Genomic DNA, 16,957 nt, shown 5'->3' on the forward strand with positions numbered 1-16,957 from the left:
GGCGTGGCACTCACAGTAAACAAACCACAGCGTAAGATTCGCTCTGGACAATTCATCAAAAATTCACCTTTAGAGAGTCAAAGAATTCATGTGCACAGCCTGTAATTAGTCTAATCCATGCCTGGGTCTTTGAAGGGAGGAAGGTTTACTCACACAACACACAAAGGAAGGGCTGACAAGGTTCTCTCCTTGACCAAACTCTAGCCAGGCCCGTCGGGGCCCTCTACTCAGCTAAGCCTCAGTGTTGGTCTATACAGACCTGAACGACTAACAGAGTTTCTCTCTCTCCCTCTCTCTCTCTCTCTCTCTCTCTTTCTCTCTCTCTTTCTTTCTTTTTGTAATCTATTGATGAGAGAGAGACAGGCAGAGAGACAGAGAGAGAAACATTGATCTGTTGTTCCACTTATTTATGCACTCATTGGGTGATTCTTGTATGTGCCCTGACCGTGGTTCGATTCCACAACCATGATGTTTTGGGATGATGCTCTAACTAGTCGAGCTGCCTGACTACGACACTAACAGTTTCCAACAGCTCAAAGCTACATTCCCTAGGATGACCCTAGATGCCCTCTTCCTCTCTTCCTCCCTTACAGAGTCCCTGTCTGAGAAAACTCAAAGCTGCCAAAAGAATTTACTATTTGTTCTTGCCAACACCTGAAGATAGGACCGCAGTCTCTCTGTCTTCATGGGAGGGTTGGGGTATAATGTGGATAAGTATCAGTTGGAAACTCAGATGGCCTTCACGGGGACCAGCCTCTCCTTCCCACTCTTTGCAATTTTTCACTTCCTGGACTCTGCTCAAGTCCCTCCTGTTCCCACTCCCCACCCCACCCCGACTTTTCCTTTAAAACACCCAGTCACTTCTGTACAAATTGAAGCTGAGTGCAGTTCATGCCGAACCTTCTTTGCAATGAGTACATTACTGATTAAAATCTGCCCTGGCCGCTGTACTCGTGTCTGCCTTTGTTTATCTTTGACAGAACTTGAAGGCTGGCTCTCGCAACTAGGCTAATGGCTTGGGCTCCAGTTCCTTCATCTGCACGCCTTGGCTTGTTGCATTCTTACTCGATACATTTTTTTTCAGTTGCAGTTGACATTCAATATTACATTAGTTTTGAGTGTATAGCATAGTGGTCAGACATTTATATACCTTACAAAATGATCCCCCCAGTAAGCTGAGTACCCACCTGGAACCCATACATAATTATTACAAGATTATTGACTACTCTCTATGCTATAATTTACAGCCCTGAGACTACTTTATTTTGCTCAAACCTTCAGCCCTGAACTTGGCTCCCTGCTGTCTGGTTCATGTCCTCCTTCTTTGTCCTTAAGGATAGGTTTCCTGGGTGCACAGCTGGGTTTCCACTTTGCATACCCCTGCACACTTCATTTCTGCTTGTGCCACCTGTCTTAGCCCCTGGGGCCTGCAAGACCAACCCAGCCTCCTCTGCCCCTGCCCCAAAGCTGCCACCCCACCCCCTACATGCTGCAGTAGAGGCTGACCTTGGCCTTTAGCAACTGCCCAGGCATTAAGTACAGGGCACAGTGCCTGAGGCCTACACCATCAATTTCTCCCCAAAGATTAAATAATATAGCTCACTTACTATTTAAACCCAGATTCTAATACAGAATATTATCATTTTATAAAATGTTTAAAGGGCTCTGATCAGTACTAAATGAAAGATGACATTTGAGTTAAACTTGAAGAACAAGCTGAACTTGTGCGTTACATGTGTACCTCTCTGCAGATCACTCCTGCACTGTGCTCCCTGATTCTCCCTTTCAGGTGCTGGTGCCTCCGACCACTCACGTCCCCCACTCTTTGCCCCGGGCCTCCCAGGGTGAATTGTCTTGTATGATCTGGGTTAGGACTTCCTCAGAGGCACAGCCTAGCCAGCTTTCCTTCTAGGCAAACCGGGGATGAGAGATAGAAATTGTCCCTGTGTCCTTCCACAGTCCTGCTTTGACACTTCCTATAGGAGAGTGTGCGAACATCTGCCTTCTCAGATGTGATACCCATGTCAGACGTGAGGCTATGCCAGTCCTCACTCCACTGACATGCAGAGTTGAGGCAGCAGCCCTGCCGGGCTGGGAGGGTCCCTTCCCCGGCACTAAATCAGAGAGAGCAGGCAGGACCCATGCAAGAGGCTTCCTTCCACCGAAGCTCCATTACGAGCGTTGGCGCCCCCATTCCTTTGCCTTTGTGTAGGCAGCTTCGAATTATAGCAACGCAAGTGACGCAACATATCAAATCCTGGTTAGCAGTTTCCCATAGCATCCACTGTTCCACCTACCCCTCTCCCAAATATCTTTTCCCAGAATGTTCTAGTTAAAACAAAACCAAAAACAACCAATTCAGTGAAAAAAGAAAATAAGCTGGGCTTCCTTCACACCCAATTCTGGGAACCGACACGCAGTACTGGAGGATTGGGGCACGAAGTTTAGCTGACATCTTCTCCACTTTCAGAGTGAGTCCCTTAACTGAGCCCAGCCACGCTCCAGCCTTTGGGGTGACTCAGAACCTTCCAGAAGTGGGAATCCCATTTCTCCTCCTCATACCTCTGCAGGTAGCCGGGATAGGCCGAGGACCACTGACAGAGCCCAGGAACTTACCCTCTGCTCCTGTGTGGCCACGAAAGTCTGGAACCCGGGAGCCACCCCAAAGCCCAGCTCTTGGATGAAAGGCGGCTCAGACTGACTGTGGATCTGAACTTTCACTCCTGCTTCGAACGTTGTTTCCTCTGAAAGAACAAAGGTGGACAGAACCACGGGTCAGAGATGACAGATGCTATGGAGTCCTGGGACTGAAAAGCTCAGGGGGATATAGAGAGGTCACGTCGTAGGCAAAATAAAAGCCCTCAAAGTTGTCTGCCTCCTTACACCTGGAAACTGTTAACATGTTACCTTTCATGGCAAAGGGACATTGCAGATACGATGAAGTTAGGGATCTCTCAATGGGAGAATACCCTGGACTATCCACGTTTTCCAATGTAATCACAAGGGTCCTTTTAAGAGGGAGGAAGGAGGAGCAGAGTCAGAGAGAGAATGGAAACATGCGATGCCACTGGCTTTGAAGACAGAGGAAGGAGCCACAAGCCAAGGGATGTAGGCAGATTCCAAAAGCTGGAAAAGGCAAGGGAGTGGATTTTCCTAGGGCCTCCTGCTAACACTTAGATTTTAGCTCACTGAAACCCATTATGAACTTCTGGACTGCAGGACTGTAAGATAATAAATCTATACTGTGTGAAGTCTCTAAGTTGGTGGTGATTTGTTTCAGTGGCAATCAGAAACTAATTCAGGTTGGTTAGGCCAACACCTTGCTCTGGAATGGGGTTATGACGTGAATCAAGCCCCTTTATTTTATTTACAAACTTGTCTGCTGGGCTGTGAGCTGAAGGTGAGGAGATCAGGAGGAAGAAAACGCGATGATACAGCAGCAGACATAGAAATACAGGGATGGCCTGTGTTGTGCACCACACATCTGCCTGTGTCTTGGAGCTGAAGGGGAGAGGCCACTAAAAAAGAAGCTTCTGCCTTTTTTTCTTTGGTAGAAAAGACGGCCTCTGGAAGTGGGAGGTGGCAGGTGTATCAGAGTCTGGCTCATCCTGTATGATGGTGCTCAGAATTGGTGGAGAATGAACCTATGGGAAAGCCTTTAATGGGCTTCCTTCTCTGTCTTAATGTTTCCAAACAGCCTGCAGAATAAGTTTCCTAAAATGCAAACCTGCGCAACTCTCTCCTGTGTTTATAAGGAACCCAGTCCCCTTAACCTGCTCCTGTTCCAGCCTTGCTCTGGGCAGCCTTCTGCTTTGTGGCACCATGTGGTGCAAGCCTCCAGGGCTGCCCAGATTGGTTGTTACTGGTCCTTGCTTGGCACAGATGCACCCAGACCTCCTTTTGCCTGGAGGTCTCTCTACCTTGTCCCCCTGTCCATCTTCCTACTCATCACTGTTCACTGAAGATTTAGCTCCCGGCTCTACTCAGAGCAACTCCTTCACTTGCTCCGTTGAATTCTTCACCTAGGCCTGACATGCTTCTGCAATACCAGGTAATAATCCTATATCTGGCGGCTGTGCTGGACTGTGGATGCCTGTGCCACAGGCTGGGGCATCCTGAGGCCAAGGTCTGGGTTTTCTCTCTGGATCTCAAAGGTCCTGTACAGAACCAGGCATCCACCAGGTAGTCAGAAATGCACGAATCATTTGTTACTCAAACCTTGCTCACTTATTAATGGGCAAGGTCAATGTGGAGTCCAAACCAAGGAGTGTTCTAAAAGGAGAGAATAAAGAGAGGGCAGGCAAGAGAAGATGGGGGAGGGGATTAAGGTCAGAGGTCAGGGAGGGTGGGAGACATGTGTCAGCACTGGAGCCATAGCTTAGGGGCAGAGTTTTGGGACATGAACTAAAGCTGGCACAGAAAAGAAGGGTGAGGAAGGAAGGGCTGGGTCAGGCAAATGGGCAGGATCCACAAACAGCATGGGGACCAGTGACCAAAGCAGAGAAAGGGGTGTGGAGCTGGGTGAGCATTCCGAGGTTGGGGGTACATGGAAAGAAAGGTTTAGTAGGCAGACGGGGCCAGGCAGGGCTTTCATAGTCTAGACGAGGAGTGTAGTGGCAGACACAGGGGGTACGAAAAAGGGACCCTCTGTCTCCCATTCTATGTCTCTGTGGTGAGGGAGAGAATACCAGGCAACCACAAGCACACCCCCCTTCCCTCCGCAGTCGACTGTTCTTCCGTGTCTTTAGGCAGATCGCTCGGTCCAAACTCCTGTCCATCTGTCCCTCCTTGTATATATACCTGTGGTTCTGTGCCCCTCTCTCCTTCCCATAGTAAATGCCTCAGAGGACAGAGTGCCCATTCCGGTTCATTCCAGTGCCCATCGCCTCTCCCAGGGCCTGGCCCACAGGTTGATTGGGAGGGGGACTGTGGAGAGGGCGGGTGAATGGGAGGACAAGGGTGAGCGTCAGCTTTCTGGGGCTGTGTTTTCTAAGGCCTGCCCGAGGGCAGGGTTGAGGAGAGGTGGAAGAGCCCCCAAAACAGGCTCTCGGTCGGGAACAGAGTGAACATGTTGTGATGTTAGGGTTATAGATGCCAGCGCTCCGGTGAACTGAACGCACATTCAGAGGCCTTCAGAGCGGGAGAGGTGCCAAGGCTTGTTTCCACAGCCAGCTGAGGCTGGGCGCCTGCTAGAGCCCTGCGCTCAGGAAACCCTAGAGCCAGTGAGACAGGCTCAAAGGGGGGCTCCCGCAGCTCACAGGGAGGTGAACAAAGGAAGCCTTTCTGTCTGAGCACTTCCAAGGCTGATCAGACTCGGTGAGGGTTCACAAGGGGAGTTGATTCAAAGCAGCAGGTGCTAGGACAGAGTAAAATCCTGAGGTAATCTCCTATCTTTACAAACCTCCAGCGACCAACGGGCATGGGTGGAAAAGGGTGATGGGAAAAAGTAAACGTCTTCTGCTCTCTTCAGACCAGCGCCATCCAGTGGGACTTTCTGCAAAGGTGGAACGTTCTGTGATCTGTGCTATTCAACATGGCAGCCATGCGAAGTATGATTAGTGCAGCCGAGGCACTGAGATTTTAATTAATGGACTAATTAATTCCCCCTAGCTTTACTGAGGCATAATTGACAAAACTGTAAGATATTTAAAGTGGACAACATGATGATCCGAGATCTGTATACACTGAAAAATAATTTCTTCCACTTAATTAACACATCTATCACCTTGCACATTTACCTTTCCTTTATTTGCTTTATTAATTTATTTGAATTTAATTTTAATTCATTAACTTAAATTGAAATAGCCACATGTGGGCAGCACAGCTGTAGAATGTCAGCTGTGAGCAGACCCCAGCCCTCTCAGACCAGGGGGTGAGAAGGACTCTCCCCGAGAGGGTCCCAGCGGCCCCTCTGGGTCTCTTGCCAGGAGGCCCTGGGTGATTCGGGTGGGGTTCTGAGCAGCAGAATTCATGGTCAGCCTGTGACTGCAGTCCTAGATCGTCTCTGGCTTTGGCCGAAGTGCCACTTACTCTTACAATGCCGGGTAGAGTTTATTTCTCTTCCATCACAAAACTGCCCTTGGCTGCCCTTGGCTGAGAGTGAACAACAGCTCCCCTTATGTCCCTGTTCCATACCCACCCTCAGTTTCCCCACTTTCTGAATGGGGCACATTATTAGTGTATATATAAAGACCCAGTTTAGGAGCTGAAGTTATCAAACATAGGTGTTAGAGCCAAAGGCTCAGGCTATGCACCTCTGAGGCTCTCAAACTAGAACGAGAGTGGAATCACCTACACAAAACAACAGCAGCAGCAATAACAATAATGATAGCTGGGACCACCCACGCAACTTTTAGGTCCCAGTGCAATATGAAAATATGGGGTCCCTAACTAAAGAAGTATTGAGTTTTAAGACAGCAATAACAGAACATTAAGCCCTTCTGAGCATGGGGGACCGCACAGGCCACACATCCAGGAGGCCAGCCCTGGTGATAACCCAGACTGGTGCTGGGCAGAGCTATTCACATTCTCATAGTGGTCTCACCACTAAATAATTCAACACTGAGCTGCTTCAAAGGGTGCAGGCACCTAGTGCAGTGAATATTTGTTTACACACCAGGAATAGCAGGATTCAAAGCCCCAGAGAGCAAGAGAGAGCGAGAGAGCAGAGAACAGACAAGTTACTACACACATAGAGTGTTGGGAACCCTTGTTAATTGGGACCAAGCTGAAACCCAGACAGCTTAGTATGAAAGATGATGTTGAATTAGGGGGAGGGTAGTAGAGCATGTTCAACCTGCAGAGGCTGAATCTCTTTCATTTTTCAGGAGCACGGCCATGGTAGTACCAGGTGAGGTCTACCTGTGGAGCATTTTCTGCTTGTGCAGAGAAGATTTGGGGGCTCCGCGGGAGGAGACAGGGAGTGATGGGTAGAATGCGTAATGAGGCAGGGAAAGTACATTGCAATAAAAGAAGCTTAAATCTTTAATCTTTGCAAATTACAGGAAACACGCTGAGGAAATAAACATTGGAGAGAGAAGTAGGAAGGGAAGCTGCTCTCAAAATCCAGAGATATTTTCTAGGCTAAGGCAGGGTTGGGCTGATACAAAGCAATTTCATGTTGGATGAGTCTGACTTTGTAACTGTGGCTGGGAAAGCTAGCTTGGAAGGAGAGGGTAGAAGGGATGCCAGCTGCATGATGGGGGGTTATCTTGGTACATGACAGCTTCTGTTTGTCTGACCCCTGGCCACTCCTCACCACTGTGCTCTCTCCCTGGAAGCTTCCCTGGTTGATACTGTACCGATGGGCTCCTTTGCCCTCTGCTTCTAATTGGGTCCAACCAATGGTGGCCCAGGTAGGAAACCAGATGACGGAGGAGGGTCAGGGTGGATCTTCAGACTCTCAACTTTATTTGCTGGGTCATGACAGGTTAGCAGCATGTGCCCCTGAAGACCACAGCTCTGGGTTGGAAAACTAGGGGGAACTCTTTTTACTGCCTCCTATCTGGGTTCTGATACCAGCTCGTTCCCCTCTTTCCCTTGGGGTGGTTCTCTCTGCTACAGGGCCCAGGACACTCCACCATCCCATATTGCCCTCCCTCAGCCTTGCCTATACCTTTATAAACAGTCCTTTGTGAATATTTTTCCTTGCATTACCCTGTCTCTGGCAGCTGTTGATTTCCTGTTTGGGTCCTGATTGGTCAAGCCCCCAGGGACCTCTGAGAGACAGCAGGAGGCCCCTATCTGAAGGACAGCCATTATGTTTGGGCAGCTTTAGGGATGGTGGCCTCACTACCAGCAGGGGCAGCCATGGTTTTCAAAGTTCATCCTTCATTCAGTGGAAAATTGCCTGCTTATGGATTTTATCCCTGCTCCTAAAATCCCTCCTTCCACTTGAAAACCCTCCAAGGACCTGAAGATGCATACTGTGACCAATAGAGGAGTCTTCTGTGTCCATGCTAACCTTCCCCACTAGAGCCGACCAGTGTGTCTGCATCACTGGAGGCCTCATTAGAAGGGTTGCTCTCAGGGATGCACTCAGCCCGGGCCAGGCTTCCATGGGGTGGGGCTCAGGACCCTCTCCTCATTTTCCCCTGGACAGCCAATTGTCTTTGAAGTTCCTGGGGGCCCACCTCGCACACTGGGTGAGGCCAAGGTGGGCAGAGCTTTGACATGCAGAGATGGTGTAGCTTTTTCTCAAAGGAGTGAACCAGGCATTCTGAGGCAATGGCAACACAGGCCCATTCTCCCTTCCTTCTGGTTGACCCCTACCAGCTTCACTGTCACTACCTCCTAGAAGCCTTCCCTCCTAGGTGTCCCAACATCTGGTATTTACCATTTCCACAGTTAGTCATAACTTTCTCTCCACCAAGACTGACAGACTCTTTGGGGACAGAGTCAATATTGTATTTACGTTTATATGCGTAATGCCTGGCATTCAGTAGGTGCTCAATAAGTAAGCGCTGTTGAAGTGAACAAAACTGCATGGCTGACCTCTGAGACTCACAGAATCCTCCCCTCTCCCCCTGGTTGTATAGATGAGCAATAGTGATTCTGAGAGGGTGACAGATTCGTATGGGTCCCACAGCGAGTTTGTGGCCAAGCGGGGTCCACATCATGACAGTGCAGGGCCCTTTGCCCCATCATGAGGCAGCAGACAGTAACAGGCTCATGTGTGGCTGTGTAGGGACTTGAGACCAGAGCTCACAGGGGCTGGGCAGGGATAACAAAGACTGCCTATGTCCCTAAAGGGACATAGCTGGTGTTACTGTCTAGTGTGACTGCTCTCTACCTGCTCTCTGCTGATCAGGAAATCACAGTGGCTCACCCACTGGGGAACTGTTGGTCGAGATGAGACCTGTCCTTGAGGTCTTACTGTTCCCCATGATTAGGGAGACAGGCCTAGAGTGTCTATTCCATATTTCAGGCAGTGACATCCATCACTGGGCCATTCTCCCATCCCCAAGTGCCTTCTCTGGTTGCCACTAATGACTCAATGCTGTGGCACAGCAATTTCCCGGGGACTGAAAAGTGTGTGTGTATGTGTGAGAGGGAGAGGGAGGGGGAGAGAGAAAAACAGGGAGGGAGGAGGGACAGTAAAGGAGAGGCCCAGGGTCTGTGATTCATGGATGCATAGAATTTTGGAGTTAGGAGAGCCCTTGACACTCTTTAAATTCAACTAACTTTCCATCTTTCAGGTAAGAAAATTGAGATTCACAGAGAAGATGGCACCCACTGGCCACATGACAGGTGGTGGCTTAGTAAAGCCCAGGAACCAGGTCCCTTGATTCCTGATCCTCCTTTGCCCTTTGCCAGTTGACCAGAAGAGACAGTGGTCCCAGATGACAAGCCAATAAGGTTCCAAGCTGGACAGGGATAAAGGGGGAAGAATAATTTAATTCGTATTGGGTTTGGCAGCCTATGTTCTCTCATCTCAGAGTTGAGTGGAAAGCTCACTGAGCATGTGATGGCAACAATGATAGGGACTGAGGTCCCAGCTCTTGAGAGCCCTGGTAGAAAGGGTCTGCCAAATGCTGTTTGGGTGGTCCACTAAGGGTGCCACCTTGGCCCTTCATGCTCTCTTGGCTCTTACAGAGAAACCCAAGCAGGCTGAGCTGGGGCTGTGAGGAGAGGAGCAAGGAAGTATATCAGGAAAAGCGTGGGCTCTGGGTCTGACTCACAGCCCCACTGCTTAATAGCAGTGTGACTTTGGATAAGTTATATTGCCTCTCTGAGTCTTAGTTTCCGCCTTGTTGAAATGAAGGGGGCGCTGATCTCTTTGGTTATTTTCAGCTCTGAAATTCTATGAGCTGGGGACCAAGTATAAGTCTCCGAACTTCACTGCATCTGATTTGAACTTCCTGAAAAATAGATTTATTAACAAAAGATATAGCCATTCAGCACTCACATCAAGCCAGAAGAGTCCGATTTTCCTATAAACAACCGAAAAATCCATAAATTGCTACCTAGCTAAAATCAGGTGACATGCGTCTTGTCCTCCCTGTCTGCCCTTCTCCTGGCAGACAAGCCCAGCCGAGCAGTATGCCCAGGTAAGAAAACCCAGCCCAGAGATGCACACACTCATACTTGAGTGCCCATGGGTGACATTTAGAGGCTAGGCGAGCTTCTGGAGGAATTAAAATCGGCGTTCTCCAGCATGCTGGATGGAATGCAATTATGTCTGTTCTGGGCAGCATTGGGATGCCACAGAGTGTTCGCCCCAACAGCTCCTCACCCAGCAGATGTTATCAAGTGGCCACAAGAGTTTGGTGGAGGCTGCAAACCCCAGCCCCCTCCCGCAGGGCCTCCAAACACATGAGCATTTTAAAGGTTTCAGGACATGCTGCAGCAAAAGCATGTTACCCTCTGTTATACGGAGTGTCACCCAAAGCAACCCTTTCCCCCACTTTTTCTGTTTTCATTTTTAAGGAACACTAGCTCTTGGTGGAAAGAGCCAAGGACCAAATCAGAAGATAGGGACTGACTTCTGAGTTCCAATACTTTTTTAGCCCTGAGACCATGGGAAAGTCATTCGGCATCTCAGAGACTTGCTTGCCACATCTGTTGGTTAAATGGGTTGATCTGTTAAATGGTAGAATTGCTCTATGTCATAGGAGTGTACACATGAGGACCAGAGGATAAAATGCAGGCAACGAACCTTCTGTGCTATAAAGTGATGCATCCGTGTTGGGGAAGGAGATGGTTAATGTTAGGTCTTAGATATGCAACACAGAAGAATGGCTACACTTAACACATCCCTGGTAAATAGAATATTTACAAAACATGCATTAGTGAAGGCACCCTGTGGGGAGTTGGGGCTGGTCTCATTACAAAAAGATTTATTCCAGGGATTCTTTAAATGAGTTTTCCTAGTGCATTCAGGCTCAGAGATTATAAATTATTTGCTAAGAAGGCTGCTAAGTCTGGGTGGGCGACTGGCACGCAGGAGATACCACCCTTGAAAAGCCATGGGGAGTGTCATGTCTTTGAAATTGTAGGGGAAGTTGGTGGATGATTAAGATTCTATTCATAGAAATTCTGTTTATACCCACTGGTGGCGGAAGTTGGGTATGACCAGATTGCCGAACAGATCACGTACATAGACTCTGATGAGGTTATAGAATTCAAAATCATTCAAAGCGTTACTGAATTCACAGCAACTTTTTGTGACTATTTTCTCAATCAATGAATATAAAAAAGCATGGTAGTGCTCATGTGGGGGTGATGTCTGAGAAATATCTGGATGTTAAAATGTCATCCTCCTATTTCCAAAGGGTGGGGAACTGCAGTCCAGCTCAGAGCTTCTCACATTCGAGTGTGAGTCCCCTAGGCATCCTCAGTTACAATGCAGAGTGTTCTACACTTTGGGTAGGGCATCTATGTGTTAGCAGGACACACCAGGCCCACGGTGACCTGACCTCTGCCTGCCTCTGCAGCCCCAGGTCCCACCCCTAGATCCAGCTACTGCAGGACACCCCAGGATATTCTTGGCCTTTGCTCCCGATTGCCCTTCCCCTCCATAGACTCTCACCTGCGGAGACCCACACCCCCTCTCATTCCCCATTCCCACGTACCGCCCAGCCTCCTGAGACTAAGACCAAAGGTCATTTCCCCTCTGAAGCCTCCCCTGAGTTACCCTTTTCCTCCTTTCCAGAACCTATTGTCCCCTCCTTTGTGCTCCATCTCTCCTCTGTCTGTCATAGCGCTTCATGACATTTGTTTATGTGTCCCTGACCGAACTGTGACTGCCTTGTCACTCCTTAGGCACTTTACATAAAGGCTGTTGGATCAGTAAACTTCCATGTATACATAAATGGAGCTTCGAGATGATCCCTATTTGAAAGCCTGGACTGGGCCTTTTCATCACTATCTTGATGTGCCTGGCACACAGTAGGTGCTCTTGGCGATTTACTGACTAGGCAGACATGAACTCTGAGGTGGTTCTGTTTCATCCACCCCCTAGATGTTGACCTCAGGGCACTGGAGGCCTGGCTGGGAGTTTCAATGAAGGCACATCTATGTTCTGCACAGCACTTAACAGGTCTTCTTAGAATGATAAAAGGCTGGCTTCTTCTGGCGGTGCCGTGGATGCCTGACTCCAGTGGTCCTTCTGACTTATGGCATCATTTCTCCATCTGTAGGGACGCTTCATCTGGCACAAAGGCCACCCTGAGAGTGAGCTCAGAATCCCAGCTGCCTGCTGCCTGTCCCTGTGCTCAGGACTCCCCGGTTCAGCCCAGAGCCTGCAGCTGTACTTCTGGGGAGGTCCTTGTCACCTGGCACCACAGCCAGAGGTTTTCCTGGGAGCAGAGTTGTTGCAGAAACCATAGCAACCTCCTGCATCCACTCCTGCCATGTCCCATTTATGATGGGGGAATAGGAAATGTGCTATCCTTGATCATTTGCTCAGGCCTTCCAGCCATGGAAAATTCATGATTATTTTAAATTTAATTTTTCTTTTTATCAAATCAATATATGTACATAATTTAAAAAGCCAAATGGTATTACAAGACTGCCAATGAGAAACAGCAGTTTGCTGCTCCACCTCTCCCCGGGCCCCAGCCACTCTCCTCGGAGGCACCCCTCTCCTCGGCGGCAGCTGTTTCTGCTGGTACCTCCTTCATTCGCTCACAGGCACCGGCCGCTCGAGTTATTCCTTGGTTTCTAAAAATTTTAGATTTCCTCTACTGAATTCCTGCCGTGGAGATGAGGATGTCACTTCTTACACGAAGGGTCTCATCATATTTGCTTTCCTTTCGCCCTCCTGTCCACAGTTGTGTGGCATTTTGTCTGAGTCAGGGTCCAGCTTTCACATGATTATGACTGTGACCATCCCCCAGCCTTGAAAGGTACTCTGTTTTTTATTTCTTTCTTGAGAAACTATTTTATTCTTACTGCTTCCCCCCTCTTTTTGTGTTGGTTTATTTGGTTTGCCAGGTTACTTATCACAGAAATGGCAAAGAAAAAAGTCAAATTCACAGAAACAGAGAGTGAAAAAGTGGTTGCCAGGGGCTGGGGAGAAATAAGAAAGTAGGGAGAGGCTGTTAAAAGGGTGCAAACTTTCAGTTATGTGATGGACAAGGTCAGAGGATCTAATGTAAAACATGGTGACTAGAGTTGATAACACTGTTTTGCATAAATAAAATTTGCTAAGAGAGTAGAACTTAAATGTTCTCATCAAAAATATATATATTTGAATATATTTAAATATATTTGAATATTGGAATATATTTGAAAACGAATTCTACCTTCACACTTCATTTGTAGCTTGCTGGATATAGAATTCTATCTCATATCATTAAGGATATGTAAATCAAAACAGTGAGATATGGCCTCACACCCGTCAGAGTGGCTATTATCAAAAAGTCAACAAATAACATATTGATGAGGATGTGGAGAAAAGGGAACCTTTGTGCACTGGTGGTGGGATTTCAAACCGGTGCAGCCACTGTGGGAGACAGTATGGAGATTTCTCAAAAAACTAAAGATCGACCTACCATATGACCCAACAATTCCACGTCTGGGTATTTATCCAAAGAAAACAAAAACACTAATTGGAAAATATGTATGCATCCCGATGTTCATTGCAGCATTATTTACAATAGCCTAGATATGAAAGCAAGCTAGGTGTTCATTGACAGCTGAATGGATAAAGCAGACATGGTACATATACATAATGAAATCTCACTCAGCAATAAGAAGGAATGAAATCTTGCCATTTGCGACAACATGGATGGACTTAGATGGTATTATGCTAAGTGAAATAAATCAAATGGGGAAAGACACTTGCATGTGGAATCTAAAAAAAGAAAACAAATGAACAAACAGGCTCATAGAAACAGAGATTGAAGGGATGGTTGTCAGAGGGGAGGTGGGTAGGGAAATGGGTGAAAAGATGAAGGTTGGTAATACTGTGGTAAGTTTCCATGGTGACAGAGGATTATTAGAATTAGGAGGGGTGACCACATTGTAAGGTATAAAAATGCTGTATCACTATGTTGTACATCTGAAACTAATATTACTAATATAATATTATATACTACCAACTATATTTAAATTATAAAAAGAATTCTGTTTTAGGAAAAAATGTCCTCCCCCAACAATCTGAAAGCTTTGTACCACAGCTTCTGTCTTCAACTCTGCCTGTCAGGAAGTCCCAGGATATTCTGATTCTCGATCCTAGGTGTGTCACTTGTTTTTTCTCTTTGTAAACTTTTAAGGTTTTCTGTTTATCTCTGTTAGCCTGACTTTCAAGGATGTGTCTTGGACTGACTGTTTTTGCTGCTTATTGCAGACAGGATTTGGTGAATTCTTTTGATATGGAAAATCGCATGCTATAGTTGGGAATTTTTCTTACATTATTTCTTTGGCAACATCTTCTTCTCCATTTCCCCATTTTATTATTCTAGAACTCCTACTAGTAGGATGCTGGACTTCCTGGATTTACTCTGTTATTTTCATATTTTTTCCTCTCCCATTTTCCATCTGTTTGTCTTTTGGCTTTACTTTTCAAAAGATTTCCTCAATTTTACTCCTTCTATGAGTTTGAGAAATGTTTGCAATCCTATTTTTAATTTCCAGTTTTTAAAACTTCTTTGACTATTACTTTTTAATAGCATCCTATTTTAATAGCTTGTGTTTATGGATGCAGTACCATCTCTTATTTCTTGAGAATTTTAATTAAAATGGTTTGATGTTTCTTTCTGTTCCCTGTATTTATTTATTTATTTATTTATTTAATTTATCAAACACTTACGTAGTGCCAAATATCATTAAGGCACTTTTCTAAGTACTTCACAAATATTAACTCATTTTAATCTTCCTTACGGAGTAGATAATAATGTTATTGCCATTTTACAGGTTTTGGAACTGGAGCCCAGAGAAGCTAAGTAACTTGACCAAGGTTACACAGTTGGTAAATTGTATAGCTGGGATTTGAACCCAGGCTCTAGAGCTTGTGCCATTGACCACTATCTCTATTTCCCCCAAGTTTCTTTTTTGTTTGTTTGGTTTTAGTTCCTTTCCTGTTAGTAGCTTCCCTTAAATGCCTGGCTTTTTGGCTGTCTCTTCATAGTTGAGAGAAACTTAGAGGCTGCACATATTCCTTATGTGTGGGAGGACTTGCCAAGAGCCTTCACTCTGGAGTGATCTAACCAGGCCGTTTTGTTTGGAGACGCCTCGCTGTCATTCTGTGCGGGCCCTTTCTCTTGAGCTTGTCAGTACCTCCAGAATTCTGTGCTGGGGTTGGGTAGATTAGCCTGCATGGAGCTCTCACTACTCAGTAAGCAGAGTTTCACCTCATCTCCCTGTTTTCTGTACAGCACCTCACCCATGCCCTCGACTTTGCCTGCTTTGCCCCAGCCCAGAGCCTATCTGTTTCAATCATATTTTCAGCTGCAGGTGGGGAGGTATTTGTCTGACTGCTCTGGGCTATGGGAGGATATCTGGGGGACTTATCAGCTCCTTTTATAGACTTTTAACTAATCTTCCCAATTTTAACTCCACTCCTCATCTCTATCTTCAGTAGAATCCGATGCTTTCAACCCCTGATCCTTTCTTGAGCTTCTGTGGTGAGAACTGTTTGGCTTTAGGTGGCTTCCCAGTGCAGACCCTCAACTTTCAGCCTCGTCTGCTTTGCCGAGTCAGCTGGCATCTATCTGCTTTCCATCTTTAAAAGTTGACTGACATCTACTACTGTCTTTTCTCCCATTCACTTTGCCCTTAAAAAAAAAAATCCTTCATTGCCCTTTGGGTGTGGCTTGGGGAGGGAGAGACATAAACACTAATGTCCCCAACCATGCCCCACTACCCACTACCATACCCCCAACTGTCCAGGCTGTCATCTTCAATGAGGCTGTGGAGCTCAGAGGACACATCTGAGCTCCCTTCAGCATCCCGGGTGGGAGAGGGGGAACGGCGTTTGGTGTTGGTCGCTGTGACTTACACAGCCGCAGAACCACCCGACTCAGTTTTCATCCCAATAACATCAGTCCCTGCAGTGGATTTCAAACTGGGGTCCTCGGAGCCCTAGGGTTGTCCTTGGGGAATATCCCCACGGTTGGCCACAGTGAACATGCAGAAATAAAACTGGGATCCCAGTCTCCAGTTCAACTGGAGTAGCTCTGCCTTCATCTGGTTTATGTATTGGCACTGTGCCAAAGCTTTTGTTATACAAGGATTCTGCTATTGCAAAAAAGAAAAAAGAAAAAAAACAGAAAAAAATACAAAAGGACATCAACAGACCTATCATTATATGCCATTCTCTCTTCAAAGATGTCACCTGAACCTTTTTTCCCCCTGAGCTATTTTCATGGTAGTGCCTTTACAATCACATTTTGAACATTAAAGGAATGTGGTAAAAGGAGAATGGCCTTAGGGTTCACAAGTGGGTTTTCAGCTTGGTTTAACTACTTAACCAGGGGTGTGTTCTTAGGAAACTCATGCAGCTTCTCGGGGCTCCAGTTTCTCTATCTTTCAATGGGGATTATAACCCTTGTTAGCAGGGTAACTGGGAGGATTCTTGGGATACAATGTTCGAGGTACATAGTAGCTCATTGACATCAGTGTCTTCCTCATCCTGGCCCCATCAGTGTGCACAGCAATTTTTTTTCTCTCTCAACAAGTATATCAACAAACATTTATTAACCTGGTATATGTGTGTAAATGAGCCAGACATCCAAGTCCCCTAACCTCTTGGAGCATATGTTTTAGTAAAAAGGGATAGACAAGAAAAAACCAATAAGGAAATTGTATGGTATACTTGAAGGGGACACACGCCACTGAGAAAAGGACAAGCAGAGCAGACAGGAGAGGTGAGGAGTGGGGTGGGGTGCAATTTTAAATGGGGCGGTCAAGGGAGGCCTCACTGAGCAACGACTTGATGGAGTGAGGCAGTCAGCCACGTGGGTCTAAGAGAAGAGGATTCTGGGTGGAGGGAATGAAGAATGTGGATGCCCTA

At 46.8% G+C, this 16,957-nt stretch overlaps 1 protein-coding gene across 2 annotated transcripts in view; it reads right to left on the reverse strand.

Moving 5' to 3' along the window:
• Positions 1-16,957, reverse strand: part of ASIC2 (acid sensing ion channel subunit 2) — a 926,053-nt gene that overhangs the window by 60,612 nt on the left and 848,484 nt on the right. For both annotated transcript variants that reach the window (XM_045836683.1, XM_045836682.1), the window contains exon 3: positions 2,617-2,744. In XM_045836683.1, coding sequence (XP_045692639.1) covers positions 2,617-2,744 — 128 coding nt within the window. The remainder of the gene's footprint in view (positions 1-2,616; positions 2,745-16,957) is intronic.

This window comes from Phyllostomus hastatus, unplaced genomic scaffold (assembly GCF_019186645.2).
Source record: "Phyllostomus hastatus isolate PE091 unplaced genomic scaffold, TTU_PhHast_1.1 phas_contig_210, whole genome shotgun sequence".
Taxonomy (NCBI): Eukaryota; Metazoa; Chordata; class Mammalia; order Chiroptera; family Phyllostomidae; genus Phyllostomus; species Phyllostomus hastatus.